Raw genomic sequence first — 17,564 nt, forward strand, 5'->3', positions numbered from 1 at the left:
ACTAAGGTGTGCGTCACTACGCCCGGCTAATTTTTTGTATTTTTTTGGTAGAGATGGGGTTTCACTATATGTTGGCCAGGCTTGTCCCGAACTCCTGACCTCAGGTGATCCGCCTGCCTCAGCCTCCCAAAGTGCTGGGATTACAGGCGTGAGCCACCGCACCTGACCAATTTGTACTTTAGAAGGATGACTTTTTTTTTTTTTTGAACTGGAGTTTTGCTCTGTTGCCTAGGCTGGAGTGCAATGGCACGATCTCGGCTCACTGCAACCTCTGCCTCCCGGGTTCAAGGGATTCTCCTGCCTCAGCCTCCCAAGTAGCTGGGATTACAGGCATGTGCCACCACGCTCGGCTAATTTTTGTATTTTTAGTAGAGACGGGGTTTCACCATGTTATCTAGGCTGGTCTCACCTCAGGTGATCCACCGGCCTCGGCCTCCTAAAGTGCTGGGATTACAGGCGTGAGCCACCGTGCCCAGCCCAGATGAATCTTTGATTAAGCTGTAAACTTACGATTTGGGCACTTGATATGTGCATATGTTAAACTTAAAAGAGGGGAGTGGGAGACTCTGACAGAACAGAGCTAGGTGCTCAGAGGAAGCTGGAAGCCCAGGTAAGAGATTTTATTTTATTTCAATATTTCTTCCACTCAAATTCCTTGTACTCCATCCACTTTGCAAGGAAGACTTGCATGAGCTCTTGTCCTCAGGGAGTTTACAGTGCAGTGTCTTCAGATGCAGAGAGTCCTTCCAGATTTTCCTGGAGGGAGCCTTGAAGAATGAGCAGCATTCAAAAGGCTATTGTTGGCGGATTATGGTGGCTCACTTTTGTGATCCCAGCACTTTGGGAGGCTGGGGCGGGAGGATCTCTGAGCCAAGGAGTTCAAGACCAGGCTGGGCAACAGGGTGAGACCCTGTCTCTACAAAATGATAAAAAAATTAGCCAGGCATGGTGGTGTGAACGTCTGGTCCTAGCTGCTCGTGAAGCTGAGGTGGGAGGATCACTTGGGTCCGGGAGGTCAAGGCTGCAGTGAGCTGTGATCATGCCACTGCACTCCAGCTTAGGTAACAGAGTGAGACCTTGTCTTAAAAAAAAAAAAAAAAGCCAGTAGTTACTAAAAACTTGGCATGTCCAGTTGGTGTTAAAGTCATATTGCAGTTCACTCTTCCACTCTCTTGCTGATGGGCTCTTGGGTTGGCCCTGGTTTTTTGTTACTGCGAATAGTGGCTGCCATAAGACGTCCTCGGGGTTGAAAGTCACGCAGACAGGAGCCTGTCTGAGTTGCAAGCTAAAAGCAGAAACCCTTTCTTGGTGGTGATCCAATTGCTCCCTGGGGTTGGTGTTAGCTGGAAAGGGTAAGCCTTTAAGTCTGGTTAGAATTTTGATCCCTTGTTAACAGGCAGGCAGGCAGTTTGCAGGACGTGGAGGAGCGAAAGGGCAAGTGGAAGTACATAAGTGGTTATGTTATCAGGGAAGTCACTTCTTTTGTGCCATATTATCTGGAAAATGCCACTATACCCACTGCCTTGAGGTTTTTATTTTTATTTTATTTTATTTTTTGAGACGGAGTCTCACTCAGTCGCCCAGGCTGGAGTGCAGTGGCGCGATCTCGGCTTACTGCAAGCTCCACCTCCCAGGTTCACACCATTCTCCTGCCTCAGCCTCCTGAGTAGCTGGGACTACAGGTGCCCGCCACCGCACCCGGCTAATTTTTTGTATTTTTAGTAGCAACAGGGTTTCACCATAGTCTCGATCTCCTGACCTTGTGATCCGCCCGTCTCGGCCTCCCAAAATGCTGGGATTACAGGCGTGAGCCACCGCGCCCGGCCTTGAGGTTTTTAAACCTGAGGATAGGAGGCCTTGTGTGAGCGGGTGTTGGATCGTCTGGCCCTAAGTGAGAGCTGGGTGTGATATGAGCCAGAAGCCTCTGTCCTGGAACCCATCTGTGCGTGTGCTCTAGGCAGCCTCTCTACAGAGTCCTGGGCGAGTCTCCTCCTGCTTCCTTTGCATCTCTGACAGGGAGCTTTAAGAAGACACCTGTAGCCATGCGCCTTGGCTCATGCCTGTAATCCCAGCACTTTGGGAGGCCGAGGTGGGCGGATCACCTGAGGTCAGGAGTTTGAGACCAGCTTGACCAACATGGGGAAACACCGTCTCTACTAAAAATAAAAAATTTAGCCGGGTGTGGTGGCGTATACCTGTAATCCCAGCTACTTGGGAGGCTGAGGCAGGAGAATCACTTGAACCTGGGAGGTGGAGGTTGCAGTGAGCTGAGATCATGCCATTGCACTTCAGCCTGGGCAACTAGAGCAAAACTCCTTGTCAAAAAAATAAAGAAGAAGAAAACACCTGTAGGCTCCTGCCCTTGACTTCTGGACTGGAAATAATGCATCTGCATTGAAGTCCTTATCTTAGCCGTTGTGTCATGTCTGGGCATGGGGCTGAGGATATGTCTCTCTGTTTATATATGCGTTTGCACGGTGAGTGTGTGCATGTACACATTTAAGCAGCAGGTGCTTATTACCAATCCTGCAGGACTCTTAGGAAACAACCTAAAATATAAGGCCTGTCCTTCTAGAACCGTATGACCTCGAAACTAAGCAGGAGGTGTGAATGTTTCCTGGATGGGGATGGAACTGGTGCTGGGGGATGGGACTGGTGCTGGAGGATTGGGGTGGATCTGAGGTGGTGCTCTGTCCTGCAGTATGCCTTGTTTTCTTCGTCCAGGCCCTTCGCACCTCGTGGATAGAGTGCCTGGGGCACGTGCAAACCACTGACGTGAATGGGACTTCCTAGTCCTGTGGCGGGGAGGGGTGGGAGATAGAAACATGCAGGGATGGAGGGGTAGAACATTTCAGATGCAGCCTAGGGCCCAGGCAAGAGAGCAGTGGCAGGTGAGGGTGACAGTGGGCAGGACCCCAGTTGGAGAGACCCCTGACTCCCAGGCAAAAGGGCTATAGTACCTTGCTGGAGGGAGGGGAGTATTGGGAGGTTGTGCTTTGGGTGGGGAGGGGCAGTGATGAAGTAGGGGCAGGAGGTTCTGGAGGGGAGGGACTGCGTGGCCACAAGGGAACAGCAGGGGCTGGAGTGTTTCTTCCTCTTCAGGAGCCTGGAATCTAAGGGAGATGCTCTGGGTTCGTGGTGAGCCCCACAGGGAGAATGCAGAGGATGTGGGAAGGCCTTAACTTCAGTAATGGGCTGGTGGCTGCCAGTGACCTTGAGCCAGAAGAATGTGCTGTGTGGGAGGTTTGGACAGCCCGAGGGAAAATGGAGGAATTATGATTCACTCGTCTACCTTTCTCACCCAATTTGGAAATATGGGCTTTTCCTTTCTTTCTTTCAGTAACCCTCTTTCTCATGAGAATAGGGCTTTTTTATTAATCTGTTGGTAAGTATTTATAGTTACTGAGAAATCAAAAGTCCAAGACGCAGCCCCTGCCTTTCCTGCTGGCGCCCTGGTCGTGCCCTCTTGAGCAGTGACGACACAGGGGCTGGGCGGGAAAGGGCCAGCGCTGAGCAGCGGCCCTTCTTACCTGCTTTGGTTAAGAGATCTGGAGATGGAATGAAAAAGCTCTGGCTCTGCCTCTGAGACTGGTGGTCCTCTGACTTCAGTGTGCATCGTGATCACCTGAGCACTTAGTCAAACCCAGGTTGCTGGTCCAACCCCAGAGTGATTTAGTGGGTTGTGGCGGGAGTGCTAAGCGTTTGCACTTCCAGCAAGTTCCCAGGTGTTAGTGATGCTGCTGTTCCAGCAGCCACACTTTGAGAACCCCTTTCCTGGAGAAATTACCACACACGACTCTGCATCTCAGCTGCAGACTGGCATGGGCGGGGTCTTTGAGGAGGAGTCGGGCTTGAGTGGGCTTGAGGGCTAGGAGGTCGTCAGGGGGAGGTGGTGGTACAGGAGGACCCAAGGGAGGTGGGGTAGGCTGGGGGCAGGTGGTCTTGGCTGCAGGCCCAGCAGTCAGGTCGCCACTGGAGCTTGGCTTCTGGGGACACTTGCTGTCCATCCAAGCATACCTCGCTACTGCTGCACAGGTGCTTGTCATGGGCCAGCGGAGCTTGGCTTCTGGGGACACTTGCTGTCCATCCAAGCATACCTCGCTACTGCTGCACAGGTGCTTGTCATGGGCCAGCGGATAGATGTAAGAAGAACACAAAGGCTAAAGGTCTGCCAAGGGCCCACTTCCCCTCCCCGGAGTGGTGAGGTGAGGGGCTCAGGGGGACTTCACCCATTTTGAGAGGCAGGGTGTACACAGGCTTCTTGTGAGAGGCCCTTGGAGGCACGTTTTGCCCAGTGTATTGCTGCCAGAGAGTTGGAGTTAGCATTTGTTAGTATTTATTTTGCTACTTTGCTTTCTTTTTACAGTCCAGAGGTCTTTTGGTTTTTACACCTGTAATGCCGTGAATTCACAGGGAAGAGGTTCCAGCAGCTCAGGCCTCTACCCTTGGTCTTCACAGTGTCCTCCTCCAGGTGGGGCAGGCTGGCCCTTCAGTTGAACCCAGGTACTTTTCTCTTGGGCTTCCTTGTGTTTCTGGTCATTTTCCTGCACGCGTTCTAGGAAGCAGTCTTGGCTCTTAGAGCGCTCACTGTGCTCAATACGCACATTCATTCTCTTGGCCAGAATCTTGCCCTTGTTTGTTTACGGCAATGCCGACAGCATGGTAGGGAACACTGCAGATGCCTCCGGTTTTGCCATGGTAACATTTGTGGGTTATTCCTTTTGTGAACAGTGCCCATTCCCTTGAGGTCTACTGTCTACAGTATCACCTTGTAGATTCCCATGTATGTGGTTAAAGGAACAACTCCATGTTTCCTTCCTTTTTGACACTAGTATACTTTTTTTTTTTTAATCTGAGGTCAGGTGATCCTGACACCTGACCTCAGATAATCTGGGTTAAAGTTGGTCTGTGGGCCCAGGAAGATAGAATGTCTTTGGAAAATGGTTCTGAGCTCCCTGTTTTTTGTTTTGTTTTGTTTTTTTTTTCTGAGATAGAGTCTTGCTTTGTTGCCCAGGGTGGAGTGCAGTGGCACGATCTTGGCTCACTGCAACTTCCGCCTCCTGGGTTCAAGCAATTCTCTGCTTCAGCCTCCCGAGTAGCTGGGATTAAAGGTACCCGCCACCATGCCCCGCTAATTTTTGTATTTTTAGTAGAGACGGGGTTTCACCATTTTGGCCAGGGTAGTCTTGAACTCCTGACCTCATGATCCGCCTGCCTCGACCTCACAAAGTGCTGGGATTACAGGTGTGAGCCACCGCGCCCGGCCAGAGCTCCCTATTCTTTATCAGGCTGCAGGGGCGATGCAGGCAGACTTCAGTTAGAAGGGAGGCAAAACTTCTCTGCCTCTAGCCCATTATGTGCCCAGCACTGTCCCAGGCACTATGCTGCATGTAGGGAGGAGAGGAGGACATAGAAGAAACAGGAGGGAAGGATACGTTTCAGGAAGTTATCTTCAAGGAATACAAATCTAGCTGGGGAGGCTCCCTGGGAGACAAGGTAGAGAGGACTCCATAATAGCCAGAGAAAAGTGCTGGAAAAGTGATCCAAGATGACTTCCTCAATGGGGAGGTAATCGAACAGAAGCAGAATTCAGGACTAAGTAAAGGGGTTGTCCTAAGAACCCAGAAGATAGGGAACTAGGAAGGCGCTGGCCTCAGTGCTGTGCCAAGCAGCCTTTAAGCTCTGTCTTGATCAGAGTGCCTCTGTGAGCTCGGTGCTTTCACAGTTCAATTGTGCCGGACACACTTGGCAAGTTCCTGGCAGGCCCCAAAGTTGAACCCAGGGCGTGTGGCATGTCGTGTCATCCAGTGATTTGGCCACTAGATCATACTTTCTATTTATTTATCTGGTCCTGAATAACAAGCCGGGAAGTTCTGCTTCATGGGGGTGAGATAAGTGATGGATGTGAGTACCCTGTTTCCTAAGCCACATGCCTGGCCCCATGGTCTGACAAACGGGAGTGAACTTGGACGACAGGGAGAATTTTGCAACTGTCTGGGAAGTGTTGGGTGAATGATGAGAAGTGAGGTGACTCTGACCCTGACCTTGGGTGGGGAAAACACCGGCTGGCCACTGTGGGCTCTTCCCGGGTCCCTGCCCATCTGACTCAGTTGCTTTGGGAAGTCCCCTTTGCTCCAGCTCCAGCTGGGCTGGAGCAAGCCTGGCAAATGTACTCCCTCCCTCCCTCCCTCCCTCCTCCTGGCTCCAGCGCCTGGGCCTGGCTGTCATTACACTCACTCCGTGCTCAGCGTGGGGCTAAATAAGCCATTCCCTGTTTGTCTGTGCCGGCTGCCTGGGGCCCTGACCACCCGTCTCTGCCTCATAACCTCCTCCCACAGGCGCTGGCACACACAATGGGGGCTCAGTAAATATTAGTTGGTGAACAGCAGGCTCAAGGTTCTAATTTTGTTCCCTGCTTCTGGGTCACCAGAGTTTTTATTATTATTTTTCTTAGTTTTCCCATCCTGCCCCTCCCAGCAGCGCGAGGTTTCACAAGGAGAGTGAGTGGGCTCTGCTGGCTACCCTCCTGCACTGTCTGGAAATTTCCCACCCTGGGTGGGCTTCAACTTTGCCAAGGCTTGAGGCGAAGGTCCTGGGAGCAGGAGCTGGAAAAGGAGAATGCATCCTTTTAGGGTATGGAGGAGAGTAGTAGGTGGGAGGGCAAGAGGAAGCAGGGGGAGAATGGGCCAATGGGCAGGGCCAAGCCAGGGTTGGTTTTTCAACTGTGAGATTTGCTGTTTGCTTGAGTGAAGGTGTCAGCCTAGGTCAGCTTGTCTGAGGGGAGAGTGGCTTCTCACATGATGTTCCCTGGGTGAATGGAGAGGGTCATGGGCTGGATGGTTTTTCTCAAAGCTCTTTCTACCCCCAGAGAAGCCTGTAAGGCAGTATTCACTTCATGGCCAAGCTGGCAGATGATTGGTTTTCTGATTTCGTAAACTGGGACTTACACAGATGACTCTATCATTGTTAGTTTGACCATGAATATCCAGAGTGTATTAATCAAGCATTTGTAAAACATTTGGCAGTTTCTGTAGCCAAATGTGTTTTTTTAAATTGATTTATGTTATTTTGAGACAAGATCTTTTCTCTGTCGCCCAGGCTAGAGTGCAGTGGCACAGTAGCTCATTGCAGCCTTAAGCTCCTGGGCTCAAGCAGACCTCCCACCTCAGGCTTCCTTAGTAGCTGGGATTACAGGCATGCATCACCACACCTGGCTAATTTTTGCATTTTTTGTAGAGACAGGGTTTCACCATGTTGCCTAGGCAGGTCTTGAACTCCTGAGCTCAAGCAGTCCACCTGCCTTGGCCTCCCATAGTGCCGGGGTTACAGATGTGGGCCACCACCCCCAGCCCTGTAATGATTTTTTATTATTTCTTACCTGAAGGGTTTTTGTTTGTTTGTTTGTTTTTTGAGACAGAATCTCGCTCTGTCACCAGGCTGAAGTTTAGTGGCGCGATCTCGGCTCACTGCAACCTCCGTCTCCCGGGTTCAAGCAATTCTCCTGCCTCAGCCTCCCGAGCAGCTGGGACTACAGGCGTCCACCACTGTGCCCAACTAATTTTTGTATTTTTAGTAGAAACGGAGTTTCATCATGTTGGTCAGGATTGTCTCTATCTCTTGACCTCGTGATCCACCCGCCTCAGCCTCCCAAAGTGCTGGGATTACAGGCATGAACCACTGCGCCCAGCCCTGTAATGATATTTTATTATTTCTTATCGGAAGGGTATTAATGCTCACCATCAGTCCTGTTACCATGCTTTCTGCATTCCTGAGCTCTCCATATTTCCGTTTCTGTATTAATTACATGCATTTCATTGTTAAGTCATATTTCCCCCTAGGAAGGGGACTATATTTTCTGAGTTCTTTTATGCCCAAGAATTTCTGCCTGTTGTCTTTACCTAACTGTGCGATGTGTTGGCTGGGGATAATATTCTTGGCTCATAGTTTCTTTTGCTCCGAATTGTGGAGACTTTCTGGCATTCTTGCATTCTCTTCTGACACTGAATGGTGCTATGGGAAAGAAGAAGGCAGTTGTATTTTTTCCTGTTTAAAAGACGTTTTAGTATGTTTCTCAATTTTCTTTTCTTTCTTTCTTTTTTTTTTTTTGAGACAGTTTCGCTCTGTCGCCAGCCTGGAGTCAGTGGCGCGATCTTGGCTTGCTGCAACCTTTGCCCCCGGGTTCAAGTGATTCCCCTGCCTCAGCCTCCTGAGTAGCTGGGGCTACAGGTGTACACCACCACACCTGGCTAGTTTTTTTTGTTTTGTTTTGTTTTGTTTTTTTTAATAGAGATGGGTTTTACCATGTTGGCCAGGGTGGTCTCCATCTCCTGACCATGTTATCTACTTCCCTTGGCCTCCCAAAATGTGGGGATTACAGGCATGAACCACTGTGCCCGGCCTCAATTTTTATAGTAACCCCTTCTGGGGGGAAAAAGAGTTTCTTCTAGATGCCTAAAAAACACTGTAATGTGTCAGTTTTGAACATTGGCGGAATACAGTGCGTTATTTCAGTCTTCAGATTCTGTTTTTCCTTTAATTTCAGGAAAATCTTGTTTTGTTGTTGTTGTTGTTGTTTTGAGATGGAGTCTTTCTCTGTTGCCCAGGCTGGGGTGCAGTGGCACAATCTCTGCTCACTGCAACCTTCGCCTCCCGGGTTCAAGCAGTTCTCTGCCTCAGCCTCCCAAGTAGCTGGGACTACAGATGTGAGCCACCACACCTGACTAATTTTTATATTTTTAGTGGAGTTGGGATTTCACCATATTGACCAGACTGGTCTCGAACTCCTGACCTCAAGTGAGCCACTGCGCCCAACCAGGAAAATCTTGTGTTTTATCTTAGAACACATCTTCCATTTCATTCTTGGGTTCCCCTCTCTGGGAACACGAATTATCCTTTTGTTAGTCTCTTTGTGTTCTGGTTTTGCTTTAATTTGTCTTGTCCATCTGCATTTACTGTGATTATCTCAAACTTTCCTTGAGCCATTTATGTCTAGTGTTCCATTTTTTGAATAGCAAGCATATGGGAGTTAATTTATATCCTGCTCAAGGTCATCACCAAGGTCTGATTGCAAAAATTCAAAAAATTGCAACCTCAGGCATAAATGGGTTAAATGACCGGCAGAATTTTGTTCTGTATTTGTCATAATGTATTAGTTCTTCAGTGAGGTTTTATTCCTCTTTTTTAGTAAGCGTGCATCCTCTTCTGGTCTCATGTTGGTTATAATCTCATCTTTGAGCTTTTGTCTCGTGGAATTGATGTTCTAATGAGGTTATTCCTTGGTGTGGAGCAGTGGTGAGGAACAGCTTTCTCTGGAGTTGTAGTTTACCTGTCTGTGGCTTGCTTTGCCTGCTGTTTCTTTTCCTCTTCCTCATGTGACTGCAGTTCTGCTCACATGTTCTGTTGGCTCTAAAATAAGAAAGCAACTTTCCTCTCCAGGTTTGTCCCCTCCTCTCAGCTCCAGGAGTGCTAAGGGCTAGGTATTTATGACCTGTTTTCTGTAGCCTGAAGGAATGCTAACTGTGTGGTGAGGTGAGTCTGTCCTCTATTCAGGGATGTAGTTCCTGCAGTGTGGCTCAGCTCACTTCCTTGAGAGTGGTATTCTTTTCTGTTAGAAGAGAAGATACACTTGGCCGGGCATGGTGGTTTACGCCTGTAGTCCCAGCACTTTGGGAGGCCGAGACAGGTGGATCACCTGAGGTCAGGAGTTTGAAACCAGCTTAGCTAACATGGTGAAACCCTGTCTCTACTAAAAATACAGAAATTAACTGGATGTGGTGGTGCATGCATGTAATTCCAGCTACTCAGGAGGCCGAGGCAGGAGAAATCACTTGAATCTGGGAGGCGGAGGTTGCAGTGAGCCGAGATTGTGCTATTGCACTCCAGCCTGGGCAACAGAGCAAGACTCATCTCAAAAAAAAAAAAAAAGAGAGAGAGAGAGAGAGAAGGAATACTAACTGGAATTTGGAATTGAATCATGTCCTCAATTCAGAATGTGGCCTGGGAGCCCTTATTTCCTTCCATGGGAGTCGGCCCATTGTTTTTGGTCCAGGTGCACCGTTGTTTTTTTTTTTTTTTTTTGCTCTCTTCCCCAGTGGCTTTTCCTCCTACTCCTCAACTAAAGAGGAAAAAGACTTCCTCTTGCCACTTGGGGATGTGAGTGAGAATTCTGGATCTGCTCTTGTCATTCATTTGGTTTGTCAGGGTTGGGCCAGGAATAGAACATGAGCCGTGCGTGGTGCCTCCCTCATTTTTTCCTTGTCTCTAGTTTTGAAGTTAATATATCTCTGATTAGATATGTTTTCTTGTTTGGTTGCATTGGTGAATTTTTTTTTTTTCTTTTAAAAGTTTTACTCATTTTGTTAATTATCAGGTGTAGGAAAATTACACTCCCATTTCATGTTTTCATCTTAAGTAGTTAGTGTTGCAACATGCTTTCTTGTATATACTCATTAAACTCTGCAAGTTTATTCTCTTCTTTTCTTTTTTTTTCTTTTTTCTTTTTCTTTTTTTGAGACGGAGTCTCGCTCTGTTGCTTTGCCCAGGCTGGAGTGCAGTGGCGTGATCTCGGCTCACTGCAAGCTCCGCCCGCGGGGTTTTTGCCATTCTCCTGGCTCATCCTCCCGTGTAGCTGGGACTACAGGCGTCCGCCACCACCCCCGGCTAATTTTTTTGTATTTTTAGTACAGACGGGGTTTCACAGTGTTCGCCAGGATGGTCTCGATCTCCTGACCTTGTGATCTGCCCGCCTCGGCCTCCCAAAGTGCTGGGATTATAGGCGTGAGCCACCACGCCCAACCTGTTGTCTTCTTTTCAAACTAAGAATATGGGTTCATTGGCCAGGCGCGGTGGCTCACGCCTGTAATCCCAGCACTTTGGGAGGCCAAGACGGGCGGATCACGAGGTCAGGAGATCGAGACCATCCTGGCTAACATGGTGAAACCCCGTCTCTACTAAAAATACAAAAAAACTAGCCAGGCGCGGTGGCGGGCGCCTGTAGTCCAGCTACTCAGGAGGCTGAGGCAGGAGAATGGCGTGACCCTGGGAGGCGGAGCTTGCAGTGAGCCGAGATTGTGCCACTGCACTCCAGCCTGGGGCACAGAGCGAGACTCCGCCTCAAAAAAAAAAAAAAAAAGAATATGGGTTCATTGTAATAATATGTCACTTGTAGTCCCACCGAAAATTGGGCTTCAGATTCACGTCTGTGGGCCTTCCATTGCCAGGCAGCACTTCCCAGGCCACTAGCACCCGCAGTCCTCAAGACAAGTAGTCCTTGATTTTTTTTGTATTCTTTAAGACCTCCGCCTTCCACCCTGAGGCCTGGCTTTGTCCTTTGTCTGCAACTTGTCAGGGTTTTTGCTTATGCCTGGGCTCCAGATGGCTCTTGGCTCACCGCGGGCCTTTTGCTATTGTGTGAGTCACGGAGAGCTAGCCTTGAGCCATGGTTATCTGCTAGCTGGAGATACATTCCTATCAGGCTCAGAGGTCACAGCCCTAGAGTGGCGCAGGGATGGGAGAGTGGAGAAAGCACAGTCTGCTTGAAGGACTGATGCAGAAATGAGCTGTCTTCCTGGGAGAGAACCCTAAGGGAGTGGTGGGAGCTGCCTTTGTAGTTACTGTCTTGTGGACGGTCATAAGCCTGGGTGATGTGCCAGGCAGGACCATGGGTCCCTCAGAGACCCCTTTCTCTGTCCCTGAGGAATATGTAAGAACCAGACGGCTCATTTTACATCCTTTAAGAAGACAGTTTGTGGGGAAGTGTTAGGATGATTCACTGAGGCCAATCCGTGGTGGAACCAAGAGCTCTGGGGAACATGATTTCTATCAGCCTGGCTTCTACTTGGCCGCCCCCTCCACTCCCTCACCCACCCCTGCATCCCTGTGGTCTTTCTTTGTGTAGACCATCAGCCTTCTCATAATTTTAAGTGAAGTGCTTCATAAAACCCCAATTTAGACTGCCTTCAAACCAACTGCCACCCTAGAGCCTGCAGCTGACTCTGACCCTGTGTAAGAGCCCCACCCTGGCAATGTCCTGTGCACCCACACAGCCTGTGCTTGGCGGGGCACAGTGGGCACGAGGAGACAGAGGGCAGACACACAGCTTCTTGGCCTCGGAAATCGTCTGAGTTGGGCACGTTTGTCTCTGGAGCATTTGAGCTTAGTTTTCATGTTTTGTTTCTGCACCCAGAATCTGAGAGCAGGAGTGTTGAGCTCCCTGGCCAGCGGAACATGGGTGCGAGGGGGTTAGTTATCAGGAAAGGGAGGGGACAAGTGGATGCCCGGCTGCTCCGAGGCCTTGTTGGTTTCTGTTGCCTGTTCGCACATCTGTGCCCAGCCTGTAGACCCAACATCACCGACGTGAATGTTTGCTTCTCTCGGGAGGGAAGGTGGGCTTAGAAAAGAATGCAGCAAGCTAAACATCACAGGTGCGTCCGTGCAGGACAGAAGCGCCGCTTCTAGGCAGAGCTACTTCTGGACCAAGTGAAGGGCGATGGTGGGTGGAATTCCAATTATGGGCCTCCGGATGGTAAGGCAACTTGTGAGCTTCCACGGAGGGTTCCAGAACAGGTGTTTCTTGCTTTCTTCTGTGTCTCCCTCCCACCTCCCCCAGGGTTGGGTCTGGCACCTTAGACACAGAAGGAGGGCACTAAAATAATTTTACTTCTTTGACCCCGAGGCAAGTGCACACTCAGGCAGAGAGATTCCAGCCTCTCTCCAGCAGGAAGAGCTGGCCTGGAGGCGTTCCCAGGACACAGCACACTTCATTTTGTCTCCTTCCCACTTGTCTTTCTGCCCCTGAAAGGTGTCTATCCTTACTTGAGGGCAGCTGACCCAACACCCTGGGGGGACTGGAGTGGCTCTCCAGGGGCCACATATGGAATGGAACCTGGCATGGGGCTTCCTCCTGCAGCTGGGGCCACGCATGTGGACCCCTGCCCGGCCTACCCGTCCCAGCAGCATCAGCCACTGTGTGTGGTTCCCTCTTCTTTCTTTCCTCTCTAGTACTTTTTACAAACCTTTTCCCTGCTGAGAATAACTTGTAGTTAAGAAGAAAACAAAACTCCACCGGAGCAGAAAACTCCCCTTTCATGCCTGCCAAAAGGCCGGGGGTCACGTGGACTTGAGTGTCACTCGCAGCTCCTAGATCCTCTCCAACCCTTGTGGGTGAGTGCATATCTCAAGCGCTGGCCAGGCAGGAGGGCTCTGCTTGTAAATCTGCACACCACATGGAGACAGGTCTAGACCTGAGCCCGGATGCTGTCTCGTGGGCGTCAATGCCCAGTGCATCACATGTCCTGGAGGAAAGAGCAGCTATGCTGCGGGGGAGAAAAGTCACCTGGGAGAAGCAAAGGTGCTCTTGTGGGCTCATTCTTCTGATGGTACAACTTGAAGGTGCCTCTTCCCTAGCACTCCAGGCTGTCATAGCCGCCACCTGAGGGGCCGAGGGGCCGCTGGGTCTGGGAAAAGTAAATGCTTCATAAATGCTCACCTCTAGGTGAATACCAGCCAGGTAAAGCTGCTAAAATCACCCTGAGTTTCCCACACCTGAAGTCTTTTGGGGTTTGTTTGCTCAGTGGTTTGAAGTTACAGCAAATAATTTTGAGAAATGCAGCTGAGGGGGGAACATCTGTTGGTTTATCTTGTTGAAGTGGCCCCAGAGCACGAGCACTGTGACACAGTCTGTCCTCCAAAGGCTACCCGGGGCTGTCCCTTCATAGCATTGCAGGGCGTTGTAAGCCAAGATCTGGATGCTTGTTGGGGCTGTTAGATATCGGGAAAGATCTGCACAGAGACATGCAGGACTTTGTGGATCTCCGTGGGTTCCAGGATGTGTATTTTTATGTCCGTGCAGAGGGCACGGTGGTTAAGACAGCAATGAATTTAACGTCATTCAGACCAGGCTTCAATTTACAAAGCAATTTAACTTCTGGCTTTGCTGCTTGCTTCTGTGGGTCACGTTTCCTAATCTCTGAACCCCAGTGTCCTTGTCTGTTGCGTGGTGTAAGTTTCCCAGCTTCTGTTAAAGGAACTGGGGAATGCCAAGTGCTTAGCAAGGTCTGCGCTTGGTAAATGCTAGCTGCTGTCCATCATCTCTTTGCCTTTTCTTTTCTAAATGCAGGCAGACCTCCCCCTTGTTTTGACAGCACAACTCATGCCATCGACAGTTCACAGTCTGCTCCGATAGATAACTGCTTTCTTTGTACAACAGGTTTTTAGTCATTTTTGCCTAAGATCCACCCTGCTCGCCAAAATTTAACATTTGTCTCTTGGTGGAGATTTGAGAGTTGTGAATCTCAAAGTAGCACTTTTACAAACCGTCACTGTGGCTGATGCCGAATCCATCCATGTGGACTCAAAGTATATATTCCACTGAAGAGTGATATTTTATGTCCCCAGATTCTGTGCGTGCCCCATACGTGGATCCTAAAGCATGTAATGTCCCTGGGAATATCACAGTAGGGGACTTATGTGATGTGTGTGCCCCAGGGCCTGGGGTTAAGATACTTCAGTTGGCCACAGGATATTCCTGACAGTTCCATTAGCAGCCTAATGTTTGGGCTGAGGGAGTCAGAGTTGGGAACCCTGCTGATTATAAGTCATATAATTATTATAGCTAAATTTTATTGAGTGCTTTCTATGTGGTTCAGGCAAGCTTGGCAAGGGCCTTGCCATAGTTTATGCTGTTAGATCCTCAAAGTAATCTAATGAGGTGGATACCAATTTTATAGATGAAAAAACTGAGGATAGAGGGAGACGGGGTTGCTTATCTGTAGTTACTTATAAGCAACTATGTAGAAATTCAAGGTAGGTTTGTCTGACACTGAAGGCCATGATAAGCTGCATCGCTGCTTTGAGTGATTCTAGAATATTGACTCGAGTTAAATAATTTATCCAAGATCACACTGCTGGTAAGTGGCAGAGCCAGGATTCAGGCAAGCCTGCTCTCAGCCTCTCTGCTGCTCTTCCTCTGTCATAAGCAAAGCCCCAGGGCGTGTGATGTACTGAGATTAGTGCCTGAGCCCTGGGTGCCTGGGGAAGAAATGGCTGCAGTGATTGGCTGCTTCTTGATCTGGAGCAAGGAGACTCATTTTCCCCTCTTGATAATTTGTTTAGATCACTAATGAAATTATAACCATACTACGGGAGATGGTTAACAAAAGAAAAATCGTCATCAATCTTACTTTATCTTACTTTAAGCTTTCGTTTGTCTGTTCTTTCTTTCTTTTTCTCTTTCTCTTCTCTTTCTTTTTTTTTTTTTTTTTTTGATATGGAGTCTTGTTCTGTCGCCCGGGCTAGAGTGCGGTGGCACTATCTCGGCTCACTGCAACCTCCGCCTCCTAGGTTCAAGCAACTCTCCTGCCTCTGCCTCACCCTCCCGAGTAGCTGGGATTGTGTGTGCCTGGCTGATTTTCATATTTTTACTACAGACAGGATTTCACCATGTTGGCCAGGCTGGTCTCGAACTCCCGAGCTCAAATGATCCACCCGCCTCGGCCTTCTGAAGTGTTGGGATTACAAGCGTGAGCCACCGTGCCCGGCCTCATTTGTCTGTGTTCTTTCTCAGTTCTAAACTCTGCCAAATAATTGCTCTGCTTTTTAACTTGCCGTTATGCCATGACTCATTTATAGCTGCATAATATTCCGTGAAACTGATATGATTTACTTGACCCATAACACATCTTTCTGCATATAGCCTTTTTACTTTTGGATTACGTCTGTTAGAGCAAATTAATTATTTAATTGTTAATTGAGGGATTTATATATTTTCATTATCACATAGCTTTTCAAGAGTCCCATTGTTTATCCAGTCACTGGTATCTTATTCTATTGTTTAGCCTCATTGATATGAAATGTTTTATCTTAAAAAAATCTGGCTGGGCATGGTGGCTTATGCTTGTAATCCCAGCACTTTGGGAGCCTGAGGCAGGTGACTCATCTGAGGTCAGCATTTCGAGACCAGCCTGACCAATATGGTAAAACCCTGTCTCTACTAAAAATACAAAATTAGCCGGGTATGGTGGCCAGCACCTGTAATCCCAGCTACTCGGGAGGCTGAGGCAGGAGAATTGCTTGAACCTGGGAGGCGGAGGTTGCAGTGAGCTGAGTTGGCATCATTGCACTCTAGCCTGGGCAACAAGAGTGAAACTCCATCTCAAAAAAAAAAAACCAAAAAAAAACTATGTTACTATTTTAATAAGTAGCAAAATGGAAGCAGCCAGGTTTTACATTTATATTCTCAATACTATAGAGAGGCTGAGTGTTTTGTATGTGTTTACTAATTTATATAGCATAGAAATAAAACTATGTCATGTCAAATGGTATATATTTTTGCCAGTCTGTAATTGTTGTCTTTTAGTTATGGTGTTTGTTTGTTTGTTTATTTATTTTGAGACAGAGTCTCGCTGTGTCACCCAGGCTAGAGTGCAATGGTGCGATCTTGGCTCACTGCAACCTCAGTCTCCCAGGTTCAAGTGATTCTCCTGCCTCAGCCTCCTGGGATTACAGATGTGCACCACCATGCCTGGCTAACTTTTTGTATTTTTAGTAGAGACGGGGTTTCACCATGTTGGCTAAGCTGGTCTTGAACTCCTGACCTTGTGATCCACCCACCTCAGCCTCCCAAAGTGTTGGGATTACAGGTGTGAGCCACAGCGCCCAGCTGATGTTTATTTTTTAATAGCTTTATTTCAGAGGATTTCAAACTTATATAAAAGTAGACAGGGCCGGGCGCAGTGGCTCACACCTATAATCCCAGCATTTTGAGAGGCCGAGGTGGGTGGATCACTTGAGCCCAGGAGTTCGAGACCAGTGGACCAACATGGTGAAACCCCATCTCTACTAAAAATACAAAAATTAGCTAGGCGTGATGGCACACGCCTGTAATCCCAGGTCCTCAGAAGGCTGAGGCAGGAGAATTGCCTGAACCTGGGAGGCAGAGGTTGCAGTGAGCCGAGATCGCACCACTGTACTTTAGCCTGGGAAACAGAAAGACTGTCTAAAACAAAAACAAAAAACTAGACAGAGAGTCTGATGAATTCCCATCTACCTGTCTCTTAGTTCTAGTGAATGTCAGCTCATGCCTGATCATGTCTCATCCACACCCCCGTGCTCATACCCCCTCCTTTATTTTGAAGCAGACCCCAGATATAAGGATGTTAAATTCATGGTTATTTCAGTACGTCTAAAAGGACTTCTAAAAAATCGTAACTGGCCGGGCACAGTGGCTCATGCCTGTAATTCCAGCACTTTGGGAGGCCGAAGTGGGTGGATCACCTGAGGTCACGAGTTTGAGACCATCCTGGTCAACATGATGAAATCCTGTCTCTACTAAAAATACAAAAAAATTAGCCGAGTGTGATGGCGGACGCCTGTAATCCCAGCTACTCGGGAGGCCTGAGAATCACTTGAACCCAGGAGGTGGAGGCTGTAATGAGCTAAGATTGCGCCACTGCACTGCAGCCTGGGCAATGAGTGAAACTCTGTCTCTAAATAAATAAATAAATAAATAAATAAATAAATAAAATCATAACCACATTGCTGTGTTTTTTTTTTTAATTTTTCAATCT

The 17,564-nt window shown here is 48.5% G+C and overlaps 1 protein-coding gene across 1 annotated transcript in view; it reads left to right on the plus strand.

Moving 5' to 3' along the window:
- The first annotated feature begins 6,229 nt into the window (after positions 1-6,229).
- The window catches only part of SLC39A14 (solute carrier family 39 (zinc transporter), member 14), a 31,041-nt gene continuing 19,706 nt past the window's right edge, over positions 6,230-17,564 (plus strand). The window contains exon 1 of the mRNA XM_011939830.1: positions 6,230-6,633. Coding sequence (XP_011795220.1) covers positions 6,619-6,633 — 15 coding nt within the window. The 5' untranslated portion in view covers positions 6,230-6,618. The remainder of the gene's footprint in view (positions 6,634-17,564) is intronic.

This window comes from Colobus angolensis, unplaced genomic scaffold (assembly GCF_000951035.1).
Source record: "Colobus angolensis palliatus isolate OR3802 unplaced genomic scaffold, Cang.pa_1.0 Scaffold184, whole genome shotgun sequence".
NCBI lineage: Eukaryota > Metazoa > Chordata > Mammalia > Primates > Cercopithecidae > Colobus > Colobus angolensis.